Source organism: Metopolophium dirhodum, chromosome 7, assembly GCF_019925205.1.
Source record: "Metopolophium dirhodum isolate CAU chromosome 7, ASM1992520v1, whole genome shotgun sequence".
In the NCBI taxonomy this organism is placed as follows: Eukaryota; Metazoa; Arthropoda; class Insecta; order Hemiptera; family Aphididae; genus Metopolophium; species Metopolophium dirhodum.
The window spans coordinates 33212538-33240402 of NC_083566.1; the positions used below are offsets into that span (position 1 = coordinate 33212538).

Genomic DNA, 27865 nt, shown 5'->3' on the forward strand with positions numbered 1-27865 from the left:
TAAGTACGTACATAAGCGTAACTAAGGTTAAAATTCTGTGGGAGATACAGCCTACCTAGCAAAACTATTTATTTAAAATAACCCATAGGCTCATAATATTATCTAATAATCAATAAGGAACATTTTTTTTTTTGGTGATGGGTACTAATTCGTAGTCAGGGGGGCACCCCCTTAGTTGCACCACTGACTATAAGTACTTGGTAGTTTTGCAAGATAAAAGGAGTACTATTAAGACAGACATAAACCTTATTTTAATAAAACATATATATTGTTATACATGGACGACACATTGTCTGGAGTTGTAAGTGAATAATAATTAAATAAACCAAAATAAATGTTGTTTTAATATATTAACGTTTGTGTTTAGGCTACTATACTACTATAATAGTAAGCTAAAAATCTAAACAATTTTGTTTATTGGCATACAAAATCGTTATAATGTAATATGTTGAAAAGCTGCTAATTAACAAACAACACTACCTAAACATATGTTTTTTTTAATTGGACCAAAGGCAACTAGTATGGATATGCCATATGCGGACACATTAGCTGAAGGTTTCAAATGAAGTGCAGAAATACATGGTCTTAAATTCAATACATTTATTGTAAATATGTATTTAAATTGTACATTAAATAAACATATAAAAAGAACAGTCAATAATACTAGAGCTATAAATATTAAATACCTATATATTACTGGTATGCATATAGATTATAGGTACAAACATAAGCGCAACTAGGAACATTTTTTAGCAGTGCTGAAATTGTATCAGCAGCACAATACCTAATAATTGTTATTTTAAACCCCTAATCACTATTTATTTTAGATTCTCGACGCACCAATCAAATCATCCGTGTTGCGCGAAAAGTGATTATTCTCTCGTAGAAAAGACTGTTTGGCTGTCAATTATCATTTGTTCTAAATCGGTTGTCATTACCCCACACCACGCGCATGAGTAGATAAGTACACCCCCAATGGTCGAAACTGGTTATATTTCGCAGTGGCGCGGCGCACAGTTTATAAATATACAACATTTCTATATGAAAATAATAATATTATCAATGAACTTTGATTTAGATTATTCCATCTATTGAAACAAAAACCCTTTACTTCAAAATTATAAATTATTTATCTTTTTTTCTAATTTAGATTGTATTTATACTAAGACAAAATACATGTATAATTGTAGATACATAATGTAGGTATTATCAGGTGGCCGCGGAAGTAATGCAAAAGCAATTCCCGCGGCGTCGTCGGTTCAAAAAGGAAAAAAAAAGGTATTATCAGGTGTAGTAGCTAAAAATAGCTTGTAAATATCAATAAAAAAAACCACATGTATTTATTTTTTACCAAATTTTTTTTTTGCAACTTAAACAAAAACTGTCCATTGGTTTTCCATACTTTGTGGATTCTTATGTGAAAGATCTATATACAACATTTTTACAAGATGTCTCATTTTGCGATGAATGTATTAATTATGTATTGATTAATTAGTTTATTATTTTTTATTATTTTTTGTTTCTGTCATCACCTTATACTACTCACACATAGTCATAGCCCAAATGTTCATGTCATGGGAATTTCCTAAATATTACTTCTTAAAAATGATACGGTGGAACCCCCCTAAAATCGGTCATTGCAATTGGAAATAAAAAATTCGTTTTAACATGTCTTTTCGAGGTGCGCTAGATAATATTAATAATATCTTTGTTTTTAAATTGTCAATTCAGTATTATATTAAAAATAATATTTATAATAATGCATTATGAATAGACCACCATGGTTTTTTTATAAGCGTCTAAAGTTCAAATTTTGATAAAATTCATCAAAATCGTGAAAACTACTTTGAGTTAAAGATTCATAAAATTGCGATTATTTATATCTAAGATTCCCCATAAGTTTTCCTACCTTTAACAAGCGTTTGAAGTTCAAATGTTGGCAATATTAGATATAAATTTGTAAATAAACATATTTATCGTACATCTAATATGTATAATTTCGGTAGCACTATACAAAACACAGACGTTGCTTAACATCAGCTGGTTCAAACTACAAAAAAAAAATGTAACAAGCAATACAATTCAAAGTTTTATGAAAAATATGTTAAATGTGCACCGGAGTGAATCACTTTTTGGGGCCCTGATAAGGTTCTAGTTAACGATATCATGTCTTTGGAAGTTTATGAAACCACTGCCACCAATCAACATTATTGTTAACAAACTGTAAATAATATATTATTATTGTTACCCAAATATGGGTATATAAAATGGCATAATGGATAAAATCGGTGATTGCAATTGGAAATAAAAAATTCGTAATATAATGATTCAAAGATAACTGTTATATTTCTTGATGAAATAATTTTGTAAATAGATAAATTTTAGTATAAAACAAAATTGTATTTTGAATGATAGATATAATTGTTTTTATCAATCTAAATAATATTTAGGTGTAAGATATTAAATTTAGTCGTATTTAAAATTGTATATTAGTTAACTGTACCTATCTAAGTTGATAAGAAGAAATTAAGCTATATTATAGTTCTGTTATAAATAAGCTTTATACTAGTACTTTTGCTTTAAGAAACTTAAATAAAACTTGTTTTACCTAGGCCAAAAATGACAGCGATAGTATATTTTTACTAAACTTTGTTATTATAATATTATTACAGAGTTGGAATTATATATTGCATTAAAAAAAAAAGAAGTTTCGTTAAACGGTAATTTCAAAGACCAATTCGATATACCCAGTGAACTTGTAACAATGTATCTATGTATCTATAGTGTATCTATGGAAGTTATTGAAGGCGTTAGGTTTAGCAACCGTATTGGCATACACGTCTAACGAGTAACAGCGCCTACTTCCGATCGATAGGCAACTCAACACACAGTCCAATGATGTGAAGGCGGCATAGACCTACTATAATAGACTATAATAGACTAAGTGCGACTTGGTGGCACCGGACGATGACGGTGTCGGTGTTGATTCCCACGTCGCCACGCCCACAGTCATCCATTTGATTTTGCAAGTGATGTCGCCTGTCTTAGGTACTTGGTAGACCTGTATAATATACGTGCAGCCTTAATCCCGGGTTCACACTACACGACACAGTGAACCTGGCTTATCCCACCTAAACCTTAGAGTTAGAGATCATTACTAGTGTAATCGATCATCATGACATAATATTTATTCGTTATCGCAGAATACGCGGGTCATCAAGAAGATTTGTTTGACCAATGTTGTAACTACATCATTGCAACCGGTATCCCTTATGACCAAACCAGTCTGACCCACGCTTTACATAATATATAGATCCGGCTGATGCGGTCGACGGGAGGTCGGTAGTTCACCTAGGCACCTGTATGCCTCCCGACGTCAAACGTGCCCTGTGCAGCGTTTATTCGCGACGTACGACTCACGATATATAACGTAATATAGTAACAGCCCATAGTAATAACACTCATATATATTATTATTATAGAAACTTATGATAACATCATGAGAAATACTTCGCGTGGCGTGAACATCAGTTTTTAACAATTGGAAAAGATAAACATTGGTTATAGTGGTTTTTAGAAAAAATGTGCTCTAGAAAAATTGGAATAATGGTACCAGTTTTACCACCAACTAAATTATCCATTATACATATTTTACACGAAAAAAGTTAAGTATGAAAAAAGAGTATGAACTAGAGAGCAATAAAGAGTTTTTAATGAGGAGGACAGTTTAAAGTCGGATGAAACACGTCTTATGAATCCTAACATCTTATAGGCTTTGCAACTTATCGATTGGATATGTGAGTGGTAATTTAGATTACTGGTAAGAAGAGCCCCTAAGTCTCTTTTCCTTGTAACAGATTCAAGCACAATATCATTGATGGTAAGTTGTGAACTATGCCATCTCTGCTGCGAGAAAAAGACATTGACTGGCAGTTTCTGACATTTAAGTGGAGGCCGATCGAGTTTACCTATATAACTAGATTATCGAGTTCAACCTGCAGTGCAAAACAGTCTTTTGTAGATTTAATTTGGCGAAAAATTTTAATGTCATCAGCAAAGGCGAGGAAATTACAATTAGGGATGATTTTTTTTATGTCATTGATGAATAATGCAAAAATAAAGGGTGAAAGATGGCCACATCGAGGAACTTCCGAGGTGATATTAAGGACCTCAGACTTACATCCATAGATTTTTACAAATTGAAATCTACCGGACAGATATGATTTGAACCAGGACAGAAGAGGTTCGCCAAACCCAGATTTGTAGAGAAGCTCGGAGAGGAAGTTGTGGTCAACTCGATCGAAAGCTTTGGCAAAATCAGTAAAGATTACTTCAACCTGAGATTTATTATCGAACGCTTCAAGTACAAAGTTATTAAAACTAGTTAGATTCTTAGCAGCGAAGCGCCCAGGTCTAAATCCATATTGTTCATCGATTAAGATTGCATTAAGAGATCTGTATGTTAAGTAAAACTAGAGATTCAAATAATTTCGCTATATGACTTAGTATGGATATGGGTCTGTAGTTTCTAACGTTGGATTTGTCACCAGACTTGAAGATGGGAGTAATTGAACTTATTTTCCAGATCGACGGGGAAATACCTTCGTCCATAGATTGTCTAAATATTAGTCATAGAGGAACACACAGGAAGATGTCAAGCGCAGGGTGGTAAGAATCACAGGGGACGACATTAGAAGAAGATTTTTAAATATATGTGTTTTAGTTATTTGAGAAGACAATATCAAGATGTTTACCTTGATTGTTAGACACGTTATTTAGTTGGAAGAGATTTAGATATGAGAATGATTCGGGAAGACAGCGACTTGATGGAGAGGAGTATTATAATAGACCATAGTTATCATTGGACCATGAGATATCTTTGCAGTCCCCGCATAATATGAATGTGCAATTAGTATTATCTAAGGCAATAGTTTGAACGGATGATACATGAGAATCGTATAACATATAAGGGACTACTAGGAGGTATATAAACCGAGGAGATAATAAATGAGATGTTCTGAGTAGAGAATTTAACGAATAAGTGCTCAACATTGGTGGAGGTGGGTGATATACGTAAGCAGCGTATATCTTTACGGACGGCAATGAGAGTACCACCACCTCTAAGTAGCTTACTTGTAGATGGATTTCTGTCACATCTTAATATGACGTAGTTTTCTAGGCCAATTCATTGTCACCAATACTTTCATATAACCAAGTTTCAGTTAGACAGATGAAAACGTAATTAAATACAGCAACATTACATTTAAAAATTTTAAGCTTGGATCTAAGTCCCTTACAGTTTTGGTAGAAAAAGGTGAAAAAGACTACAGTTTTTGTGTTTGTTATAAGCACGTCTTGTTCGGTGGTTGGATATACGGTCGTATTTCCACCACGTTTATTAATTCTGTCTTGTCCGTTCTGTTATTGCGTATCTCCACTGTATTACTGCTGACGATCTTTGTAATCGTGTGTGGTCCGTTGAAGATATGAAATAATTTTTTTGTTTTGTTTTGGGCATTTGATAATTCGTTTGTTTTCGTTAGTATTTGTTGGCCAACTGTGTATTTGATTTGTTCTGTTTTATTTTTTTCTTCATATTTATTTGCCTTTTTTTTATTCTGCTTGCCACCAGTTGAATTACCTCTTGTTTGTCCTTTTTTGGCGGCTGCTCTGGGAATTTGATCAGTTTTTTTATTGGTTGGTTTGGTATTTCGTTTTTGATTATCTCCCAAGGTGTTAATTCTGTAACTTCTGACCTTAACTTGTTCGTCCACTACTCTATTTGACCGAGCTAGACCATTTTGTATGTTGGTCATGGCAGTAGGTCCGTAGTAATCGGCCAATTTCCCTGTTGTATACTTCCACCGGATTTTACTGTGGGTGGTATTTTGTCGAATGTTTTCTCTCGATCCCTAGTTCTTTTAGTTTTTTTCCAGATTGTCACAGTGAACTGTGTGCCGTTGTCCGTAAGGATTGACTTCGGTTTACCCGTGTTGGGTATGTAGTCGTTTTCGATTCTGTTGATGATTGCCTTCGTAGTGGCTTGTGGGTTTTTTCAACGCATTCAATCTAATACATTTGGAGAATATGTCTAAGATCGCCAAGATGTAGTGTGTCCCGCCGCGTCCTGTGGGGAGGGGACCCATCAAAGTCGATCGACACCGTTTCAAATGGTTCTGTTGGTTTGTGTGATGTGTGTTGTCCTTTTGCGTTAAAGTATATGGGTTTGCATCTCTGACAGGTGTCACAGGATCTGGTTATGTAAGCCGTTATTTTATGCATGTTTTTGAAAATGCATGTTTCTCTTAACGAGTGGTAAGTTTTATATCTGCCCGGGTGTCCCATGATCTCATGAGTTTCTTGTGTAAGTTTTGTTGCTATTTGCCATGGTATTACTACCCTCCAGTTGTCCGTTGGTTTGTTTCTTGAAAATATCATTCCGTCCTTTTTTGTTAGATGTGTGTTGGTCGTATTGTATTTTTTCATTATCTGAGATCATTGCTTTTAACTCAGTTCTTGTTTATTGATATTTTTTTTCTTGGCGATTGTCGTCCGTTCTGGGGTATCTTGTCTGGTTATCTGCCACAATATTTTGTTTCTCTGGGATGTGCCGGATTTCTAGCTGATATTCTTGTAGTGCCAGAGTCCATCTGGTCAATCTTCTGTTGGCGAGTCTGAAATTTCTAATGAACGTCAGTGCATGGTGGTCAGTAAGTATTATAACCTTGTGGCCAATCAAATATTGTCTGAACTTTTGGCAACAATATACTAGTGCCAAAGCCTCGATTTCCGTGGTCGTGTATCTGATTTCTGCTGCTTTTAAGGTTCTGCTTGCGAATCCTAGTGTTGCATGCTCGTTCCCTGGGAGTATTTGGTATAACTCCACCCCCCCTATTGCTGTGTTCGATACGTCCGTGTTCATATATAAAGGTTCTGTAGTGTCGGGATATGCTATTATCACCTCATTTATGAATACTTGCTTTGATTTTTTGAACGCCTGTTCGTGTTTCTCTTCCTATACCCATGTGTTGTTTTTTTGTTAGTTCGATTAGTAGTTTTATTATGTTTGTGAATTAGTCAATGTATCGTCTATAGAAGTTTATAAATACTTAGTACCTTTGTACATCTTTTACTCTGGTTGGTGTTTTTCTTTTTAATTAATTGGCTCGACTGTTTCCTGGTCCATATTTGTGCCTTTTTCGGATATAATGTGTCCTAGGAATTCGACTTCAGTCCGGAAGGACTGACATTTTTCTAAGTTTACCGTTATCTTGTGTTGTTTGAATTTGTCTAATACCGTGTATATATGTTCGTAGTGTTACCTCACCGTTACAAAGTATGTGGATGGTCTGATGTTGAACTTTTTATAAATAGTAAACGGTAAACTGGTATTAAGTCATGGAATTTATTGCGGGAATGTTTGATGAATGAGTTTCGTAATAATTTAACTTCGGCTGACGTGCGTAGACAGTTTACAGGCACTGGCTATGTTGAGGGGATGCAATGAGGTGATATAAATTAGCAGTAACTTACAAGACGAGTGTTGGATTATGAAAGCCTTTATTTGATTGTAGTTCACAATGAAGTCCGTTCGTTCACGAATATGTATAATATTATTAATATTGTATAATATAATATATATCTGATTGACGAATCGCAGAATAATAACAATACTTTTAATAAATACCATGCGCTCAATGCGAATTAAATAATACAAAAGGCAACGACGAAAAGCCACCGCTGCAATAGCGGGACAAGAAAATAATAATTTCTACGTACAACAATAATAAAAAAGGGCATTGGCCGCAGAATTAGTATATCTAATAAGAGTTATCTTATAGATAAGTAATAAATATATAATATATTATATAAATCATCACAATATAAAATCGTCTTATTTAATAAACTAAGAATTTTCTTACATTTAACCATCATCAATTATTAAGAGTACATAAAAGTATAAAATAAAAAAAGAATATTTTTTATATATTAACCTTGTAAACGATTACAATATCTTATTGGCAACGTATTATACCCATCAAAAAATAAAAACAGTTTGACTTAAATTGATTTTTATTTTAGATTCTGAGCGAAGCGATGAATGTATTGATTTTACAATGATGTGTGTTTTTTTTAAATTTTTTATTTTTGTGTCTGTCATCACCTTTTAGGACAGTAAAAGTGCCTGGATTTTCTTCAACAGTAACTTTTCTGATAGGAAAGTGAATCTTATTGGTACTTTGGGGGTCAAAAGTAAAAATTTAAGGAAAAACTAAGGAAAAACGGGAATTTTTACGCAAAATCTGTTTTCGAGAAAATCGATTTTGGTTTTTGGTGTAACTCTAAAACAAATGACCGTAGGACATAAAATTTTGACTGAATGTTTATAATTGCATTTCCTATACACTAATACATTTTCCAAAAATTTTGACTTATTTTGAGCTGTTTACGGACATTGTCAATTTCCATTTTTTTTTTCTATAAATATCAATAAAATTTTATCTGTTGAGTAAAAAAGCTTGAAAATTTAATAAAATGCTCCTAGGTTATTGTTTCAAAGGTAGATGAAAAATATTAAAAATCCTTAGTCACAGTTTTTATTTATAAGCATTTAAAGTTCAAATTTTGACAAAATACGGAAAAATCACGAAAATTAACAAATTATTACGAGTTGAGAATTCAAAAAAATTTTTCTTTTTAAATCTAAGATTTGAAAATGTAATATAAGGTTACTCATAAGTTTGTCTACCTTTATCAAAAAAAAAATGTCTACAAGAAACTTAAATAAATTTTTATGAGCGTCTGAAATTTATATTTTTATATATATTATTAGCATTTTCTATATATCATAAAATTTGTAAAATATTTTGACTCTTTTTGAGCTGTTTACGGACATTGTCAGTTTTCAATTTTTTTAGTTTTTTTTTCTATAAATATCAATAAAATTTTATTTGTATGGTAAAAAAGCGTGAAAATTTAATATAAGGCTCCTGATATATCGTTCTAATAGCAGTTGATAAATATTAAAAATACATACTATAGGCACAATTTTTTTTATAAGCATTTAAGGCTCGGTCAAACAGAGAGCGGGCTGCCATGGTCTACGGGTACGCTGACCGCGGCGGGCAGCGGCCGGTTGTATTATTTTACAGTGCCCGCGCGGGCAGACCGCTTTCTGTTTGACTGAGCCTTTATAGTTCAAATTTTGACAACATTTATCAAATTTATAATTTATTAATTATTTTGTAGTTAAAAATGTATAAAATGTTTAACTTTTATGGCTAAGGGTTGAACATTTAAAACAAGGCTCCGCGTAAATAGGTTATAATATATAAATTACTTTATTCACAATAATATCATCAAATATACTTGGTAATATCATAGGCTGACTGACCGTTTTCGCTCAGAATCGTTTTTCTTATACAATGATATTATATCATTAAATTCAAATTTAACACCATCCATTACAGTGACCCACTTGTAACCTACTGTACAGCAGAACGACATCCACTTATCCACCTTTTTTTGTATTTGAATACTATTTTAAATACTTTTTTTTTAAAAATTTTATTTGTATTTTTTATTTATTAAAAAAAAATTTTTTCTGATCCAGAGAAATAGTCTTAAAGTTGTGACAAGACATATTAATATATTATTATAAATCATGAACATTATAGTTTTCGTATCGGTCGTATCACAATAGTGGTCAAAATGTATAAATAACTTATGATTACGATATTTGTTGATTTGTGTGAAAGTTGGGTTTATTTGTTATCTAGTTAAAGGTTTTTATGTCTATTATTAGTTATTTTTATTACGAAATACGTTCAACATTGGTGTTGCCTGCGCCCTGCTGCCGCTGAAAGCAGTGCGAGTGCTTAACACTGAACAAACGACAGACCACAAAATTTAAAAGGTAATTTATTTACAAACTTAATATTATTTTGTAAATACTTGTAGAATTTTGACAAAACTTTAAGGGGTAGGCAAATTTAGTACAATGGCACAACATATGTTTCCATATTAAGAGATGTTAACATGTCCCAAAGGGGAGGGCAGTCACACCTTCAAAACCGCCATTGCTAACATTTAGAAATTTAATTTGTTGATAGATCATACATAGGCATTACTTGTCATTGGATAATTGATGAAGATTTAACTAGAAAATCATGTGTATTGACTGTAAAACGATTGGAAGGGAGACATACATTTGATGTATTAGCAAAGGAAATGGAATCTGTGTACTTAAAATATGATACAAACAACAAAATAAGTTATACAACTACAGATAATGGTTCAAATTTTGTTAAGAGTTTTAAGTAAGTAATTGGTATTACATGATAAATTATAAAATTCAAAAGTTATTAATTATTATTTAATGATTTTAAAATAATTAACCTATTGGCTATTACTCATCATGAGTTAATTTTATTAATGATAAAATTATAAATTATTATATAAATTCTAAATCTATTTTCTAGGCTGATAAAACCATTTGTTTTTTTCAAATTATTTTTTCATCATTACTTATTCTTAATACAACAATTTCAGAATTTTTGGAAAAGAAAATAATATTGACAACCACGGTGATAGTAATACAGATACTAATATTAATACTGATGAGATTGAAGAAGAAACAAATGCTGAAATGATCAACATTGCTGATATTTTTAATGAAATTGTTTTTTCGGATGACTTTAATTACAGTCTACCAAAACATCATAGATGTGCTGCACATACGTTGAATTTAGTTGCAACAAATGTAAATATTTAAGATACTACTAAATTATTTAAATTGTTTAACTATTATTTGACCTACTAATCAATAGGTATAATATAGTGGTTTCATGTGTGGTACTTAATTGTTATAAATAATTTTGTTTATAATATTTTTCAGGATATTGAAAATGCAGTGATCAAATGTACAGGAAGTGATTTGTTACTTTTTAAAAAACAAAGAAGGCAGACTATTGCCAAATGCACAGCTCTATGGAACAAACAAAATAGGTCCACAACTTCAGGAGATATTGCTAAAAAAATACTTAGGCGTCTATCTAAAAACTCCCAATGAAACTAGGTGGAATTCTTTTTTTAACTCAACCAAACATTTATTGCAACAATTTAAAAAAAATCCTGGGACATTTTTAAGAATGTGTGATGATTTAAATGTTAATCGCTTAAACAAATCAGATAGAGAATGGTTAAACGATTATGTTTTTATAATGGAACCTCTTGCCGTTTGTTTGGATATTTTACAGGGTGACAAAAGTATGTATTTTGGATTTTTAATTCCTTCAATTTCACAACTCATCAATAGGCCCATCAATATGGGAGTTTCATAGGCTGACTGACCGTTTTCGCTCAGAATCGTTTTTCTTATACAATGATATTATATCATTGAATTCAAATTTAACACTATCCATTACAGTGACCCACTTGTAACCTACTGTACAGCAGAGTGACATACACTTACCCACTTTTTTAAATTTTTTAGTATAAGAATATATTGCTGGCGGCTTTCTATGGTGTTCGGTTGTGTCCAATTCACGTACCGCCAGACCATAGGCGCTAATTGACAAAATTTTTTGGGGGGACTTTTAACAAAAATGGTTTAGCTTTAGTGTTACTACCCACATTATTCAACAAGTTATAGGGAATGGAATAAAGACATGTAACGTAATTGGGCCAGGTTTATCTTAAACGTGTTTAAGTTATTAGCTTCACATAATAATTTAATTACATTTAAAGTATATTTTTTAATTTTTGTTGTACATATGTGATGTTTTTATGCACTGAAGATGTTAGTTGAACCAGAATTTATCCTACGTGTTTAGTTTTTTAGAAATATATAAAATCTTATAATAGTAATTTTTGTTAAGCATGCTTATGTAGTGGTAGCAGTCACTTATCGCAAAATGACATGGGCAATCAGCCATTATCTCAAAAGTTTGAATAAAATTCTGATATCTCTATTGTCTTAAGCACAAAAAGTCAATTTTAACCAAATTGTTTTTAATAGTTTAATTTTGATAATTTAATATTTAAGAATAGTTCGCAGAAAACATTTTTTGGTGTAGTGTGCTCTTTTAATGTTCTATTTCTAATGATGAGTAATGAATTTTATTTTAAATTCAAATTAAATAATAAAACATAATATCAATGAAATTTATATTATACTTGGTAAATTAAAATACTTTAGGAGTATGAAGTACAAAATTATAGTTCAGCTTATAATTTAACGCTTAGTGCTTAATTATGAGATAATACATTAAAACAAACTAATATTATAAATAAATTAAAAAAAACAAGTCTGGCATGTTAAAAATTTTTTAAATTATTATCCCAATTTTTCAACAGATTCCTGAATGTCATCAATTTGTTCCTTCAGTTTGTTCCATTGACCAACAGACAAAGATATGCCTAAAAACATAATATTAACATTTAAAATAAAGATTAGGATTCAATTTTTTTTTATTTACCTTTTTTTCCAGGAAGTGTTTCTCCATCCTTCTCATAGAATTCACGGATGTCAATGAAAAGTTTACCACGGAATTCCCTTACTTTAACAAAACGATTTTTATCCAATGCAAAAGAATGCTCTTCTTCATTTGAGCTGGTTTTCTTGGAACTTCCTTTATCAGAAGGTTTAGACTTTTTTGGAGGAGGATTTCTCTAAAACCAAATTAATTTAAGACATTAAAATTCACTGTTATTAATTATTATGGTTATTTAATATGTATACTTCTATATAATAAATAATGTCATATTATTTAAGATAATATGATTTACCTATAACAATAAATTATTGATTATGAATTAGTAAATTACTGAAATGAAGAAAGATATGGTATTATAAATATATTAAAGAAATTAATCATTCAATACTTTACTTGAATTGTATTTAAATATAGTAAGAAGTACGAACCAATATCAATTATATTATTATGCAACTATTACGCTATGTCCTATGTGAACGCGGAGAGTGCGGGCAAATTATATTCTGACCATGCTGTTCCAAACGCGGCAAAAATCAAGCTGTTTTGTTTTTCGCGTTCACGTAGGACATAGCGTTATAGGTATTGGGTTCAAGTTTGTTATATCTTATTTAAACATTATCTTTATTATTTGATTGTTCTATTAAATAAAGCTCAAGGGTGACTCGTGTATTTACATGTCCAAAATGGATCTTTGGAAAAGTACTTCAACTTGATTTTTTTTTAAGATCAATATATAAAAAAATATTCAACGTATGTCCATTATATATTATTATAATAGGTACCTAGATGTGTATTAATTTGTTTATTCTATTGAAAAACGACTATAGTTTAGTAAGTGATCTATATTTTGTATGCAAGCTATTACATAGTATCTACCTAACTAGTTAAATAATGAATGAACAATTATGAGCAAACATCAACAAAATTCATCTTGTGTTGTTAGTTTTAATGTTTCCAAATCAGGTATATATAACCCAATTTTTTAATCACCAAAGAAACTTTGAAAAAAGGGTAAGAATATTATCTGTGTTCTCGGTGGTTTTTTTCTCGTAATTTTAATTTTAATGGCAGTTCTACTTTACATACTTATAACTTGCTTAAAATTAAAAATATAACTGAAGTGTACACAAATAATATTCTTACCTGCCTTTAAACTTGATAGTAGTTTAACGTACAACACAAAATTGGTTCTGCTGAACACAAATTATCTAGTATACTGTATGTTTGTAAGTCGACAGAGACATCACATAATATGCGGATTACATCGGACCCTCTAAAGGTTAACAGAGGTTATAATACACCGTCGGCATAATATTATTATATTGTGCCAAGAAGATTGTCTGAAATAAGTACCATACGGTCGGATTCCCGAAGTCGTTGGACTAAATTTTTATACGGCATTGTACAGACAAAAATCTCCGGGGAAAGGTACCAGAGTACGCGATATTATTTCAATCAAAAGTCACCACCACATTATCATCAAACATGAGCAGTTAATTTTTTGACCACATCAGTCTAGGACTTACGTCGTCGGGTCCGGAGTCCGAAGAAGAGGATTCGGAGGCGCTACGTTTGGACTTTTTCGGCGCCATTGTGAGAACGTTTCGTTTTCCTGTAACGTGGAAATCCCAATTCGCTGAACGGGGACGGTTGGAAAATACTGAAAATCGAAATACAACTATATAAGGACGCTCACGAGAGCAGTTTGACAACGGATCTCAATTCAATTTTTATTAAGATGAAGGCTAAACTTACTTGATATGCTTGACGGCAACAAATGTCACAAACTCATAGTCGTAACCTCAAACACGGTCGTCGTTACAGTGTGACCGATCGGTGTCGCGTTAATTAACGGACGAATGTACAGTTCCGCGTTTTTGCGCGCCCGACGGGACAGCCCTGCGGATCGTGAAGTTTTCGTACCGCGAGTACGTTTCCCGCGTACGAGTTTAGTAACGTTCAGACACGTTCCCTCGGTGAATTCGCGTTGTACTTGTTGACTTTCGCGGGAGGCGCCGCTCGCGAATATTGCGCGTACCCTCGCGATAATCGGACGAACTTCTTGTCGTCGTTAAGGTAAGTTCTTCGTTCTTCTGACTTCTCGCAGGCAACGATACAAATTTATTATCGAAATTGTACCGTGGACTACCATCTATACCGAGTCCGGTGGCGATCGTAAAAACATAATATAATGACTGAATTGGCGCAAATATAGGGGGACGCATATAGCATCCCCCTTAAATTTTAGCACCCCCAGCTGGCTGGCTATTTCCAAAATGTAAAAAACTAATACATTTTTATTATTTTGCCTATTATTATTTTATTATATTAATAGCACGACTATTTTATCGATTGAGCTTTTTTATGCCACTATGAACGTATGTTGGAAATACTAATGATTTTTTATTATATTAATAAAATGTCAAGATTTGTGCTAGGATATATTATTATATAATAATAACCAACAAAAATTGTTGTGATTTTAGTCTTGAAAACATATTGTAATATTTAGCTTATTTATTACTATACGTTTTGGTGGAAATCGGAATGTTATAATTTTATTAAAAGTAAAAAAAAAATATTGGGACCAGTTATGGCTATATTCGATTTAATCTTCCATTTATTAATTGATAATAATACTATAATAGTAAATATTATTTAGTATTTATTCTTGTTTTACCCTCTATATGAAGCTTGATGCGGACTATAAAGAACAACGCTTTCTCTGAATATTGTCCGTTGGAAACACGGTGATTGTATAGGTGAATATCGGTGTAACATTTCCAGTTTGCTGATATAATCGTAAAATAGAAACCTGTCGAATGTTGATTAAAAAAAATTTCAGTGAACTTATTTGGCCGATATTGAGAACTTTGAGCTTATATTATTTAAAAATAACCAGAACTTAATTTTTAACTTGGATTTATATTATTATTGCTGTTATATCTCCGTTTATTAAAATTTTTAATGTAATGTCTATAAGTTATCAGCACAATGGCGCCGAAATGCTTAAAAAATACTATGACAACGTACATCACGTACATTAATAATTGGTTCTCCTCATCATCGTTTCCATCAAAGACCCTACATAATGCAATGTATAATAATTTATTTTTAGTTTTTAGCAGAACAAAATATATTTAAACATATTTTTTGGGGGGATAGGCGCGACAGGTTACCGTTAAGTTGAAATATTGAAATATTGAAATATAATCGACGTGTTGATGTGTGGTTACAGTATTTATCAACACTACATGTAAAACAACTGTGACCAATATAAAACATAGTAATTAATAATAATTTACTAAACCACGAACAATGTTGTACACATTTTACGGTGATAGTGAAATAGTCCCTAAAATTAATAAAATAGGTTTAAACCACATATTTTAGAAATTCTAAATTTAGCTTAAAATTATCCACCAGTGTTGTTAAAAAATATTGTCTGTTAATATAGTAGGTAATCAAAATCACATTTATATCGTTAAAAATGGGTTGCTAAACATCGATCCGCCCGATTGATCCGCAATATTCCGGATAAGACATCTAGAATCTTAATTAATTGTATTTCCTGGTTGCTGTTACTCAAATATTTTATCCATTTAACTAGCTGACATTTAAACGAATTGATCAATCTAAATAATGACCAAAAATATTCACCAATTAGATATAATAATAGGACGCATTATGTTGATTGATCTTTACCATATGGGGTGCCCGGTGCAATATAATAAACATTACTTTTAAAATAAAGAAAACACGTACCTATATATATATATAATATATAGATAATAATATGTGCTATTATTTAGTATTAAACATAATAAAATAATATGTAGGAATCGGATGGGTCAATGCATCAATGGGCAATCAGTCATTACTGTCACAGATTTCTTTATACATTTAATCAATGGAAATAAATAAATAAATAATACAAATTAAATACTTTGTAAATAAATCATTGCAATTTGCACTTACAATCGAAATCTGGTTATGATTTATTGGTATTGACAGTAGTGTTGTCGTGAAATACCATTATTATCTGAAGGATTATAGGTATACCTTTAATAATCACAAAACAAGATTAATCGTTGAACACCTGTTAGAGTAATAATTAATATTTTTAATTTACTTTATGTTAAAACTAGAGAAGTGTATGCATGTCTTGGCCAAGATACTAATTTTATTTAGATTTAATATTATGTTTTAATCAATATTTTATCGGTTAGGTATATATATAATGTTATTTAATACATTTAGGAGAGAGGGTCCAGCCCCTGAAAACTCCCACCCCTTAGTATTACGGCCTTGATTTCAGTATGTTATACATATTAAAACTTTGTTTTCTTTCTATAAAATATTTGTTTGAAATTATTTGTCAACCTAAAACACCTTAATTTAAAAATATACATTTCGAATTAATATGCAAGGGTTGTTGTTGCTGACAATGCATAATATGCAAATTTCGGAAAAAATACATTTTGATTTCTAGTTGATAAAGCAATATACTAATGTTTTTTCTACAAGTTTTTCAATAAAATATATTTGCATACAAATTACACACTTTGTAGTCAAATGTACTTATAAAAAATAAAAATTGTGACAGGAATACGAAATCCCATGTATGAAATTGAAAAATAATTTATAATGTTAATAATAATAATCTCATTGAATATGCAAATTAATTGATGTACAATATTGAATATAAAGATTTATTGACGATTACCTACACATTGTGATAAAATAACTAATGATTATGAGTATAATAGTCACTATATATGTTACACGACAAATAAATTACCTTTTATCAAACAAAATATTGAACACATCCTTTTTAAATTTATTTGTAAGTAGTAAGGTATAGTAAGGTAGTAGTAGGTATATTTGGGTATATTATATTCCAACCAATTAAATTACAAATATAAACTATAATAATTATTTTAAATCAATTAATCATATTATTGTATTTTGAATCTATGCAGCGTGATTGCACTGCGAGTACGGTTTTAACATAATATAATGGTATAGTATTCGTAGGTAATTATTATAAATTCAAGTGTAGTGTAATCATTTATATAGGCGGGCAAAGCGAAGTCCGGCTGAATTTGATATAAATGTAATCTTTTTATTTTTTATACGTTTTACTAGGTTTATATGTACTTTTAAAATATTTTATATTTCCTTTTTTTATCAAATTTATGTAGCCATTTTTATTTAGAAAGCTTACTACTTTTCTTATTCTTTCATCCACCTGCAATAAATAACTTCCCAAGCAGTACTTGAATATTAATGTTTTTCACAGAAAGATTTCTTCTTCATGTATACAGTAGTATATTATACTATACACACCAAACTCAGGTATAATAATATTCAGTGAGCTGACCTCGTTGAGGGAAACCGTCCACAGGGACGAATATAATACATTATATACATCCATCTATTTTAACCGACTATATATATATTTTGTACTCGTAAGATTTCCTATCGTGTTTATTCCAAGTACATATTATATGTCTTAGTATAAAAACAATTAGATTTAGACTACCTATTGTCATCTATCTACTTTCAGATGTAAGTACCTACATGAATTTAATCGCAAAATGACATTACTTTTGCTTTTATAAATGATTTATTAATTCTTGAGGGTATCCAAATTCTGAAATCGTTTAACGTGTACCACCAACTTCACCTCTGAATATTCATTTATTTTTTGCCATAATCGTATAATTATTAGTATATACATAACTTACCACTTACGCGGCTACTGACTACATTGATTTTTATTTTATTATTATGCAGTATGCATCACTAAAACTAAAATGTTTCTTTTTTACCTTGGCGTATATCTTTAAAATAAACATACTACTGAACAACATATCAAGAGGAACACTTACTTATATAAATATTTTAATAGGTAACTAAGAAAAAACAATTTAAGTAGGTGGGTACCAAGTTAAGATATGTTTTTATTAAATTTTTAATTTTTGTTTGAATAATAAATAATATATTAAATAATAAATATTTAAGTAGTCAAACATTTTATTTAATTCTTCGCCGCACATTTTTCGTAACATGGGCACAAGTGTCTTCAAACCTTCTGTAAAAGTGCGAGTAATTTCTTAGGTATCTTCCAGTCGGTATCCCAGTGGTGATCTCAATTTCACTTCTGATCGATTCTTTTTGGCCTAATCGTTGGTGTACCAACGAAAAATTGTAGGTATACTAAAAGAAATGAACGATTTTGAAATCAAAAATGCATTGGAGGGTGACTATTCATTGCAACTGAAAATGTCGTAACAGTGATCTATAAAATATATAGTGAACATTAAACTAATACCTCGTTTCTAATATCCAGGGATATATTTTCAAAGCATTTATAAACAGGGTATGATTAAGTCCAAGCATATAATTATATAGCTCTAGGGTCTAGGCACATCAGTTTTAATAGCCTATTATTGTAATGCCATATAAGAAAAATGTTCAGACATTTTAAACTTTTAATATTTTTTCTACACAATTCAATGTATATATTGGGTGATCCGCCAAGCATATTATGCTTACCACATTTTGAATTTATTTCAATTCTGATTTTTAAAATCGTTTAGTAAAACAAAAACCATTCTTTTTACAAAATATATATACTAAGATTTAATTATACCAACTAAGGTATTAGGTTATGATGCATGTCAGTACCAGCGTGTTTTAAATATGTCTTACTGTAAATAGTTAAGCAGATCGTACTTTTTGAAAATTTTGATGTATCGAAATCAAAAGTTGTAATGTTGAATGAGTACCTATATAGTTTCTAAGTTTTTAAAATGTATAAACTAGGGATAATAATCCTTAAAAATGGTTTTATAAGAATACAAAATACATTTAAAATGATTGGTGTCCAGTAATCATTATACTACGACCATTTTAACAAATTTTTTTTTTTTTTTTATTGGGTAACCCGCGGCAACATAGGCCATTGGGTGTGGGGAGGGCACTGTAGGTTTTTTTTTATATTGGGTAGGTTTGGTAGGTTTTATATTGGGTAGGTTGGTACACGTGTGTGTTGTGTTTGGCAGAATTTCTAATGGGGCACCCGTAGGTTTCTGCCGTGCCCCGGGGTGGGGGGATGGCGGCACTTGTTCTCCGGACACCGTGACTTGCACGGAGAAAAATGCCGCCCAGTGGTCGAGGATCGAACTCGGACCGGCTGTGCCGAATCCGTCGCGTTAGACCACTCGGCCACCTCGTCCCCCTTTTAACAAATTATAAACCACGATTATTGATTTTAATTTTCAAATGATCATAGAAACATCTTCCAAAATCCAAACCTATTATTCTTAGTAACCTACCGCCATTTTATTTGTACCCGCAGTAGGCGTACTTGATTAGACTTTGTTAAAACGTATTTACGTCCAACATAATTTAATAACGCAATCCGTAGGTACTTTTATTGCACTATAAATGGATATTTTCTTCGTCTTCTTCTTCTTCTTATTATTAATATTTTACATATAATATGATCTTATTTGTACCATTGACACAACCGTTTTCGAATCCAATTAGTTTTTTTTTGTCCATGAAATCGAATTACTAAAATTACCTATATGTTAATGTTTTCTTATAAAAAGCACGTACTATTTACTCGGAGATTTCGTGAAATATTTTTACCATCTACTCAAACTGTATAATATTTATAATATAATCTTGTTGTTGGATAAAAGAAAGCAAAATAATATTCTCGGGCTTTTTATCTCTGTAAGTCCATAACAATTTGGTCTTACTTAGTCGTAATTACTATGGTATTATAATAATGGGGACCCCTTTTAACGTTTGCCGCCCGCGGTCCTTTTCCCTAAAATCCACCACTGTACCATTCGGGTTTAATTATAATTTTATGTAAACGTATATTGTATAATATAATGTAGAGTCATTGATTAATATTTAATAATTATTATTCTAAAAGTATTGACTTCATAACATTATTATTGAAAAGTCTGTTTGAATAGCGCAGGTATATTATATGACAATGTTATGTATGTTTTCGGGCAAACGAATTATACTAACTGTTTTTTATTTTTGAATTTCAATCAACGAATAATTATTTAAGACTATTATTGAGGCTAGTTTGACTCTGCAGCCACAGTAAATGTAAAATACGATACTAAAATTATTTTGTGTTTAGTCATAAATCAGCTAAAATAATAGTATCTATAATAATAGATACATTACAAGGTTAAATAATACGTTTTAGGTTTTTTGTATTGGGCTATAATAATATGATACATAAGCTGACAATTTCGAGCAGAAGGGGAATCGTGACTGTTTTTCTTAACCGTCGCATATAGCTGAAGTTCTTTTATAAAACAATATTAAAACTTATGATGAATACACATATTTTATTTGGTTAGTATGTATATTTTATTACTGTGAGAAAAATAATAATTACAGTATTTCATTATATTTAAATTTTTCCACGAACACATTTCATTTAAAAAGTTTATTTTCTTAAACACTCTTAATATTATATCGTTATTCTTTTCAGCTCAAATTGTGTTGGTTATTAAAATGAAAAAAACTTTGCATTGAAAGCAATAATTTACATGACCATATTATTATACAACATGAAATTCCATTCATAATAAACCCTTACCACTCTATACCTATTATATTAAAATATAAATATTTTGTTTTATAAAATTCAGGGCTCGAAACCGTTATTAATTTAATCTTGGTACACCTGACTTACTGCAGACTGTTAATTATTTTCATGTTCCTGTCTTTAATTCCCGCTCAGTATATCCATTCTCTATCCCTTTTTGTTCCTCCAATTATATGTTAAATCATCCTATCACCCGAATGTTGATATTGGCCAACGAAGAACCATCTTTTTTATTCTAAAATATAATTTTTGTTATGTTCTCTTTTAGATAGAAGCGAAGAATGTATTGATTTTACAATGATGTGTGTTTTTTTTTTATTTTTTTTTTTTGTGTCTGTCATCACCTTTTAAGACAGTAAAAGTGCTTGGATTTTCTTCAACAGTAACTTTTCTGATAGGAAAGTGAATCTAGTTGGTACTTTGGGGGGTCAAAAGTAAAAATAGTAGTTTTCAAAAGCGACGTGAAAAACAAAAGAAAAATTAAGGAAAAACGGGAATTTTTATGCAAAATCTGTTTTCAAGAAAATCGATTTTGGTTTTTGGTGTAACTTTAAAACAAACGACCGTAGGGACATGAAATTTTGACTGAATGTTTATATTAGCATTTCCTATACACCATAACATTTTCCAAATATTTTGACTCTTTTTGAGCTGTTTACGGACATTGTCAGTTTTCAATTTTTTTAGTTTTTTTTTCTATAAATATCAATACAATTTTATCTGTTGAGTAAAAAAGCTTGAAAATTTAATAGAAGGCTCCTAGGTTATTGTTTCAAAGGCAGATGAAAAATATTAAAAATCCTTAGTCACAGTTTTTATTTATAAGCATTTAAAGTTCAAATTTTGACAAAATACTGAAAAATCACGAAAATTAGCAAATTATTTTGAGTTGAGAATTCATAAAAATTTTTCTTTTTAAATCTAAGATTTGAAAATGTAATATAAGATTACTCATAAGTTTGTCTACTTTTATCAAAAAAAAAAATATCTACAAGAAACTTAAATTAAATTTTTATGAGCGTCTGAAATTTATTTTTTTACAACATTTGATATTCACTTGATTTCTCATGTAACAATTTTCTTATTTTATTGTAATTAAAAAACGAATGACTGTAGATACTTGAAAATTTCACTAAATGTTTATATTAGCATTTTCTATACACCATAAAATGTTGAAAATATTTTGACTCTTTTTGAGCTGTTTACGGACATTGTCAGTTTTCAATTTTTTTAGTTTTTTTTCTATAAATATCAATAAAATTTTATTTGTTGGGTAAAAAAGCTGAAAATTTAATATATGGCTCCTGATATATTGTTCTAATAGCCGTTGAAAAATATTAAAAATACATAGGCACAATTTTTTTTTATAAGCATTTAAAGTTAAATTTTGACAACATTTATCAAATTTATAATTTATTAATTATTTTGTAGTTAAAAATGTATAAAATGTTTAACTTTTACGGCTAAGGTTTTAAAATTTAAAACAAGGCTCCGCGTAAATAGGTTGTATATAAATTACTTTATTCACAATAATATCATCAAATATACTTGGTAATATCATAGGCTGACTGACCGTTTTCGCTCAGAATCGTTTTTTTATACAATGATATTATATCATTGAATTCAAATTTAACACCGTCCATTACAGTGACCCACTTGTAACCTACTGTACAGCAGAGCGACATCCACTTATCCACTTTTTTTTTTATTGAAGTAAGTGAATTATAAATATTTGTCTATCCAGGGCTTAAAACCGTTATTAATTTAATGGATATTAAAATTTTTTGGATACCGATTACCGGTTTTATACCGGTCCTGTTGTTAGCGGTAACCAATTACCAGTACTATATTCATAATTACAGGTTATCGTTAAGTGATAACCGCTTCCAAAAAATTTTTTCGGTTGCCAGTAACTGATTGAATACAGGTTTTCTAAAAAAAAAATTGTACTACACCTTTGTACCTGTATACTTAATACAATATTCGTGTTTTTATAGGAATCAAGCTATTTTTAGATTTCCCAGTACAATATACGACGAGGAAGACCGGGACTATCGAATATCGAGTACCGTCTTTACCAACCAACGATATTTTATATTATAGGTAGGTAGGAAATAGAAATGTAGAATACCTGCAATTATTTTAATTATTATTACAAGAATTTAGACTAGGGAAAAAAAAGAAGATATAATAGTATGATTTAAGAATAGTTTTAAGAATTTATTAAACCATTAGTAGCTACGAGCGTATAATTATTGATGAAGCTAAAATAAATTAAACATAATATTATTATTGTTCATACGTAACGGTAGTCAGTATTTATAAATACCGGTGATCGGTTCTTAACCGGTGAAAACATACTACGTTATTATAACGTTTTATATTAGCTGAAAAATTGTCACGGTAACCGGTAACCGATAACCGGGAGGACAAATAGGTTTATAATAACGGTAACCGATTATAGGTTCCCCAAAATTTCGGGAAATTACTGGTTTTTACCAAAAACCGGTAATAGGTTTCAAGTCCTGATTATTAAAATTAGATCTTTGGGATTGAGGATACAAATCGGATAAAAATTTTTAGCTTTTCCGTACCCGTGTGTACCTTAATTTATTGTTTATATACCTAAATAAATATATGAATATTGTGTATGGTAATTTTTTTATCGTTTTGCTTGTTTTCAAACTTCAGTATGGGAAATCTACGGATTACGGCTATAGGAGTATACTAATACTCAACTAAAAATAAAGTATTTAGCTGTATGCAACTGATTAGTGGTTGGTAGAGATAATTAATATATTATATTTAGGAGACTGGTGTGATAATGTAAGGGGAAGTGCAGTCCATCTTCGAGAGGAGAAATCTTACCTGACAATATTTAAAAAGCCATAATATAATAGATACTATGTATAATATACTGTATTATCCATAACTACATAAACATAAAAAGCGAGTAAGTGTCGTTCTGCTGTACAGTAGGTTACAAATGGGTCAATGTATAATGTATTGTATGAAACATGAATTCAATGATATAATATCATAGTATAAGAAAAACAATTTTGAGCGGAGAGGGTTTGTCAGTCTGGATATTTTATATTGTTATTATTTATTATAGCCTGTAAGTTGAATTAATATTATAATTTTTTATTCGTTTCTATAGTGATAAATAATGCGTTAGAAATTTAAATCCCGTTTTTTCATAATTTGTCGGTGGTTTATCCCGTGCATTAAATAACTATTGATAAAATCGAAAAATGACATCTTTAAAGTACCATCTTGATCCAATTTTCTAAAAGATAAGATACTATATTATGTTGAAATTGAAACACTCCTTCTGGTAAAAATTTAGTATAGGTACAGAATAAAAAAAAAATAAAATATAAACACCATTGTACAACCACTAGTTTCCTCGCTTCGCTCAGAATCTAAAAAATCTAGATTTATTTTTATTTTTGAAAAGAAATATTATCTTACAAATATATCTACATACATAAAACCTATATGAATTTTAATTTTCTGAAACTTCACATGCAAATGTATAATTTTGTGTGATGAACTAATCATTATTCTCTTTAGACATTCTAAATAATAATTATTGTGTAAATGACACAATATGCGAATCATATGTAATGATATTATACCTTTTGCCACATCTACAATCTACATGTGTACTTATGTCTTATATATAATAATATTTATGTCACATATAATGTACAAATCGAGTAATGTTCAAATTATATATATGGTGTTTACATTTTCCATTTTTGTGCACTACCTGTAGTAAATGTATATCGTGGACAACGTGTTACTTTTCCGAGTAAAGTGTATAATATTATGTATTAACCACATACTTTATGTTTAAGTCAATAATCAATATAATAGAACTTATATTTTTCAAATCTTTTTTTTTCAATCATATAATATTATAAATTATAGGTGTATTATTATTTTGTGTCATTTATCATGAAGTTTCATAAATACATATAATATTAAGCAAGTATCTAATTATCAACAAATTATTGACTAATAACGTAATTTTATTATTATAATGAAAATAAACAAACACATAATATTAGTTGTCAGCTCATTGAACCGTAGGTATCTGCCATGGCCGGGTGGGGTTTATTTGTTTTATTTTCTAGTTAAGTTCATATATTTGATTTCCTATAATAAGTGACGAATTATAATATTTGGATTCCGTTAAATATACATTATTTTGATTAATTTATTTATTAAGACACTCATACAAATTAATTATCTCTTTGATAGATCATAACAATATCAAATAACAATTTATAAATATTATATGTATCTGTAAAATATGTTTAATAATGTTTAAAATTATACGAAATCATTGCACGCATTACGTTAAACTAAATCGTTTTTTTTCGTAAATATTGTTTTAAAGTACTTTACACACTCGGCGGTACAATATAATATATCGTATAAGCTACCCGGTTAATGTACGAAAGTAGCGTTTTATAGACAATATATTTTTACTTTATTCAATAGTTATGGGTTATATAGTTTATACATTACCCGCCTTTCGTTCTATTTACTCGTAACATAATATATTCTTATATACCTAGGTACATACATAATAATTATTATGTAACTGAGATCAAATTATAAAATTTACGTCTTTAATCGTATCTACACGGTTACGTGATTTCAGCGAAGCGATCTGTAACTTTATTAGGAACTTCGAGTTTTCTCTATGGCCCCGACAAACCTGGAGAGGAAGTTGACAATAATAGTCACGCGTGAATAGTTAGCTCGGAGTGTGAAAAAAAACCATTTTGATGCGAAAAGTTAGACGGGACACCGCCGACACGGGATAGACGAGAGACCTACTTATAAGTTATTATATTATAATATATACATATAGAACTCGTTATTAGTTTTTTTTCAATTTATGTGATACCTGGTATATACGCATGATATAATAATTTTTTTAAACTTTCGAGCTACCTACCTATTAAACGCGTATGGAAACCTGCAAAAATGAATACGATAGTAATTTAATAGTCGTTCGCATTGTATATAATATAAAGATTATAGGTGTTGATCACTTTCCTCGGAGGACGTTTGAAAATAATTTAGCATCTCTGTTATCTACTTATAATATAATATATATTATATATTATATTCTATCGTTGGCTGTTGCATGCAGGTTGGGCGTCCGTCGCAAGTATATAAGCTCGTTGGTGATTAATTGTTTTGTTATATATATATAACAAAACAGCCTGATACATATATATATATATTATAAGAATAAAATAATCTCATCAATTTTAAGTCTAAAGAAACTTCCGGTTTTGCCACATATATACCTCTATAACCTATAAGTACTGTATTAAATAGTAATTATATGCGCATTGGTGATACCGCGACGTGTAACGTTTTATACGTATATTTTGCGTGCCTAAACTAAATATGTATATATACGCGCACCTTATTCATTAATCACTTGTACGGGACTCGTGGGCGTTGCTTTTCGATATTTAAAGTTTATTCTTTATACTGAAGTGTTCAAAATTTTGTATTTTTCTCATCTCTTCTTCGTAGGTTTATGAATAGCGTAAAAATTATAGTGGAAACGCACTGTGTTTCAGTGTAAAAATGTAATAAAATGTATAAGATGAAAGTAGGTATTATGCGGGTTTACGTAAAAAAATATTATTTTCAATTTTAGATCCTATTCTGATATGATATTATATTGTAGCACATGACGTATAGAGTGATTCACCAAGCACGCTCACCCCATTTTTTTTCTTTATTTATACAATTATTCAAAATCTGATTTTTGGAGATTTTAAATATATACTCAAAGGCCATTTTTTAAATTCTTCATTTAACATTTTTCGTGTAAATTATCCACTAAATAATTTACACGAAAAAGGGGAGGAGGGTTCGCATTTGAAAAAAAGATGTTCGTACCACCCTTATGGTGGAGTGTTTAATACACACCTAAAGTACAGATAGAGTACAAAAAAATCTCAAGAATTTGAAAGTATGGTCTAAATAAAGTATATTTAATAATTCCAAAAATCAGAATTTGAATAAGTTCATTATTAAAGAAAAAAATAGAGAGTGAGCTCACTTGGTGAATCTCTCTATATATTATAATAAACCTATACTCCATCTGTTCTGTGCAATACTATAAATAGCAGATTTTCGTTATCAGTCCAAAGAGTAAACCTCAGCAAACAAGCATAATTATGTATCGTCAATATTTTGTTGTACTTATTGCTTAGGTGTACGTTTTTTGCAATTTTTAATTATAAGTACACATTTTTAATTTATTTTAACATATCTATAATTAAGTCATGCGTGTCTTACTGTTTTTGTTGTTCCACGAAAAATGTATGTTCTATACATCTATAATAATTTAGTACCTACTTATGTAGGTATGAGGTATCGCTAGTACTTCTCAAAATATATTTTTTTAAAGGTGTCCAAAATAAAGAGCGATTCCAAGTTTGTTCTTTCAAACCATAACTTTGTGTTACGACAAATTAATTTAACAATCGAGTATAAAACATTATTTATATGCGAATACGAATAAAATAATATTATGTAATATTCCAACTTTATATCGACAAAGTTTGTTTATAGGCAACTGCACAGTGTTTTCCACTTTCCACATTGTGACGTCGTGTTTCTCAACTCTTTTGAACCGCAATAGATCGCAAGACTGCTATCTAGTTTAATT

At 30.1% G+C, this 27865-nt stretch overlaps 2 protein-coding genes and 1 pseudogene across 2 annotated transcripts; 2 read left to right on the forward strand and 1 right to left on the reverse strand.

Annotated features, from left to right (window-relative positions):
• Nucleotides 1–9864: 9864 nt before the first annotated feature.
• Nucleotides 9865–11622, forward strand: LOC132948414 (uncharacterized). Its single transcript, XM_061018854.1, has 4 exons — nucleotides 9865–9916; nucleotides 10113–10319; nucleotides 10552–10762; nucleotides 10898–11622. The coding sequence occupies exons 2-4, from the start codon at nucleotides 10231–10233 to the stop codon at nucleotides 11069–11071; spliced, it is 474 nt and encodes a 157-aa protein (XP_060874837.1). The 5' UTR covers nucleotides 9865–9916; nucleotides 10113–10230; the 3' UTR covers nucleotides 11072–11622.
• A 534-nt stretch (nucleotides 11623–12156) lies between these two features.
• LOC132948415 (RNA polymerase II transcriptional coactivator) lies at nucleotides 12157–14392 on the reverse strand. The gene is made up of 4 exons (XM_061018855.1): nucleotides 14253–14392; nucleotides 14024–14157; nucleotides 12480–12672; nucleotides 12157–12420 (listed from the first exon to the last, which is right to left on the reverse strand). Exons 2-4 carry the CDS (start codon nucleotides 14087–14089, stop codon nucleotides 12338–12340), a joined length of 342 nt encoding a protein of 113 aa, XP_060874838.1. The 5' UTR covers nucleotides 14090–14157; nucleotides 14253–14392; the 3' UTR covers nucleotides 12157–12337.
• Nucleotides 14393–14448: 56 nt separating this feature from the next.
• Nucleotides 14449–27865, forward strand: part of LOC132948413 (uncharacterized) — a 225651-nt pseudogene continuing 212234 nt past the window's right edge.

Coding starts and splice junctions, on each gene's coding strand:
- LOC132948414 (XM_061018854.1), top strand. CDS start 10,231: ATGGAATCTGTGTACTTAAAATATGATACAAACAACAAAATAAGTTAT. Junction 10,320..10,551: donor AATTTTGTTAAGAGTTTTAA/GTAAGTAATTGG, acceptor CAACAATTTCAG/AATTTTTGGAAAAGAAAATA. Junction 10,763..10,897: donor TGAATTTAGTTGCAACAAAT/GTAAATATTTAA, acceptor AATATTTTTCAG/GATATTGAAAATGCAGTGAT.
- LOC132948415 (XM_061018855.1), bottom strand. CDS start 14,089: ATGGCGCCGAAAAAGTCCAAACGTAGCGCCTCCGAATCCTCTTCTTCG. Junction 12,673..14,023: donor CGGACTCCGGACCCGACGAC/GTAAGTCCTAGA, acceptor ATTTGGTTTTAG/AGAAATCCTCCTCCAAAAAA. Junction 12,421..12,479: donor AACACTTCCTGGAAAAAAAG/GTAAATAAAAAA, acceptor TTATGTTTTTAG/GCATATCTTTGTCTGTTGGT.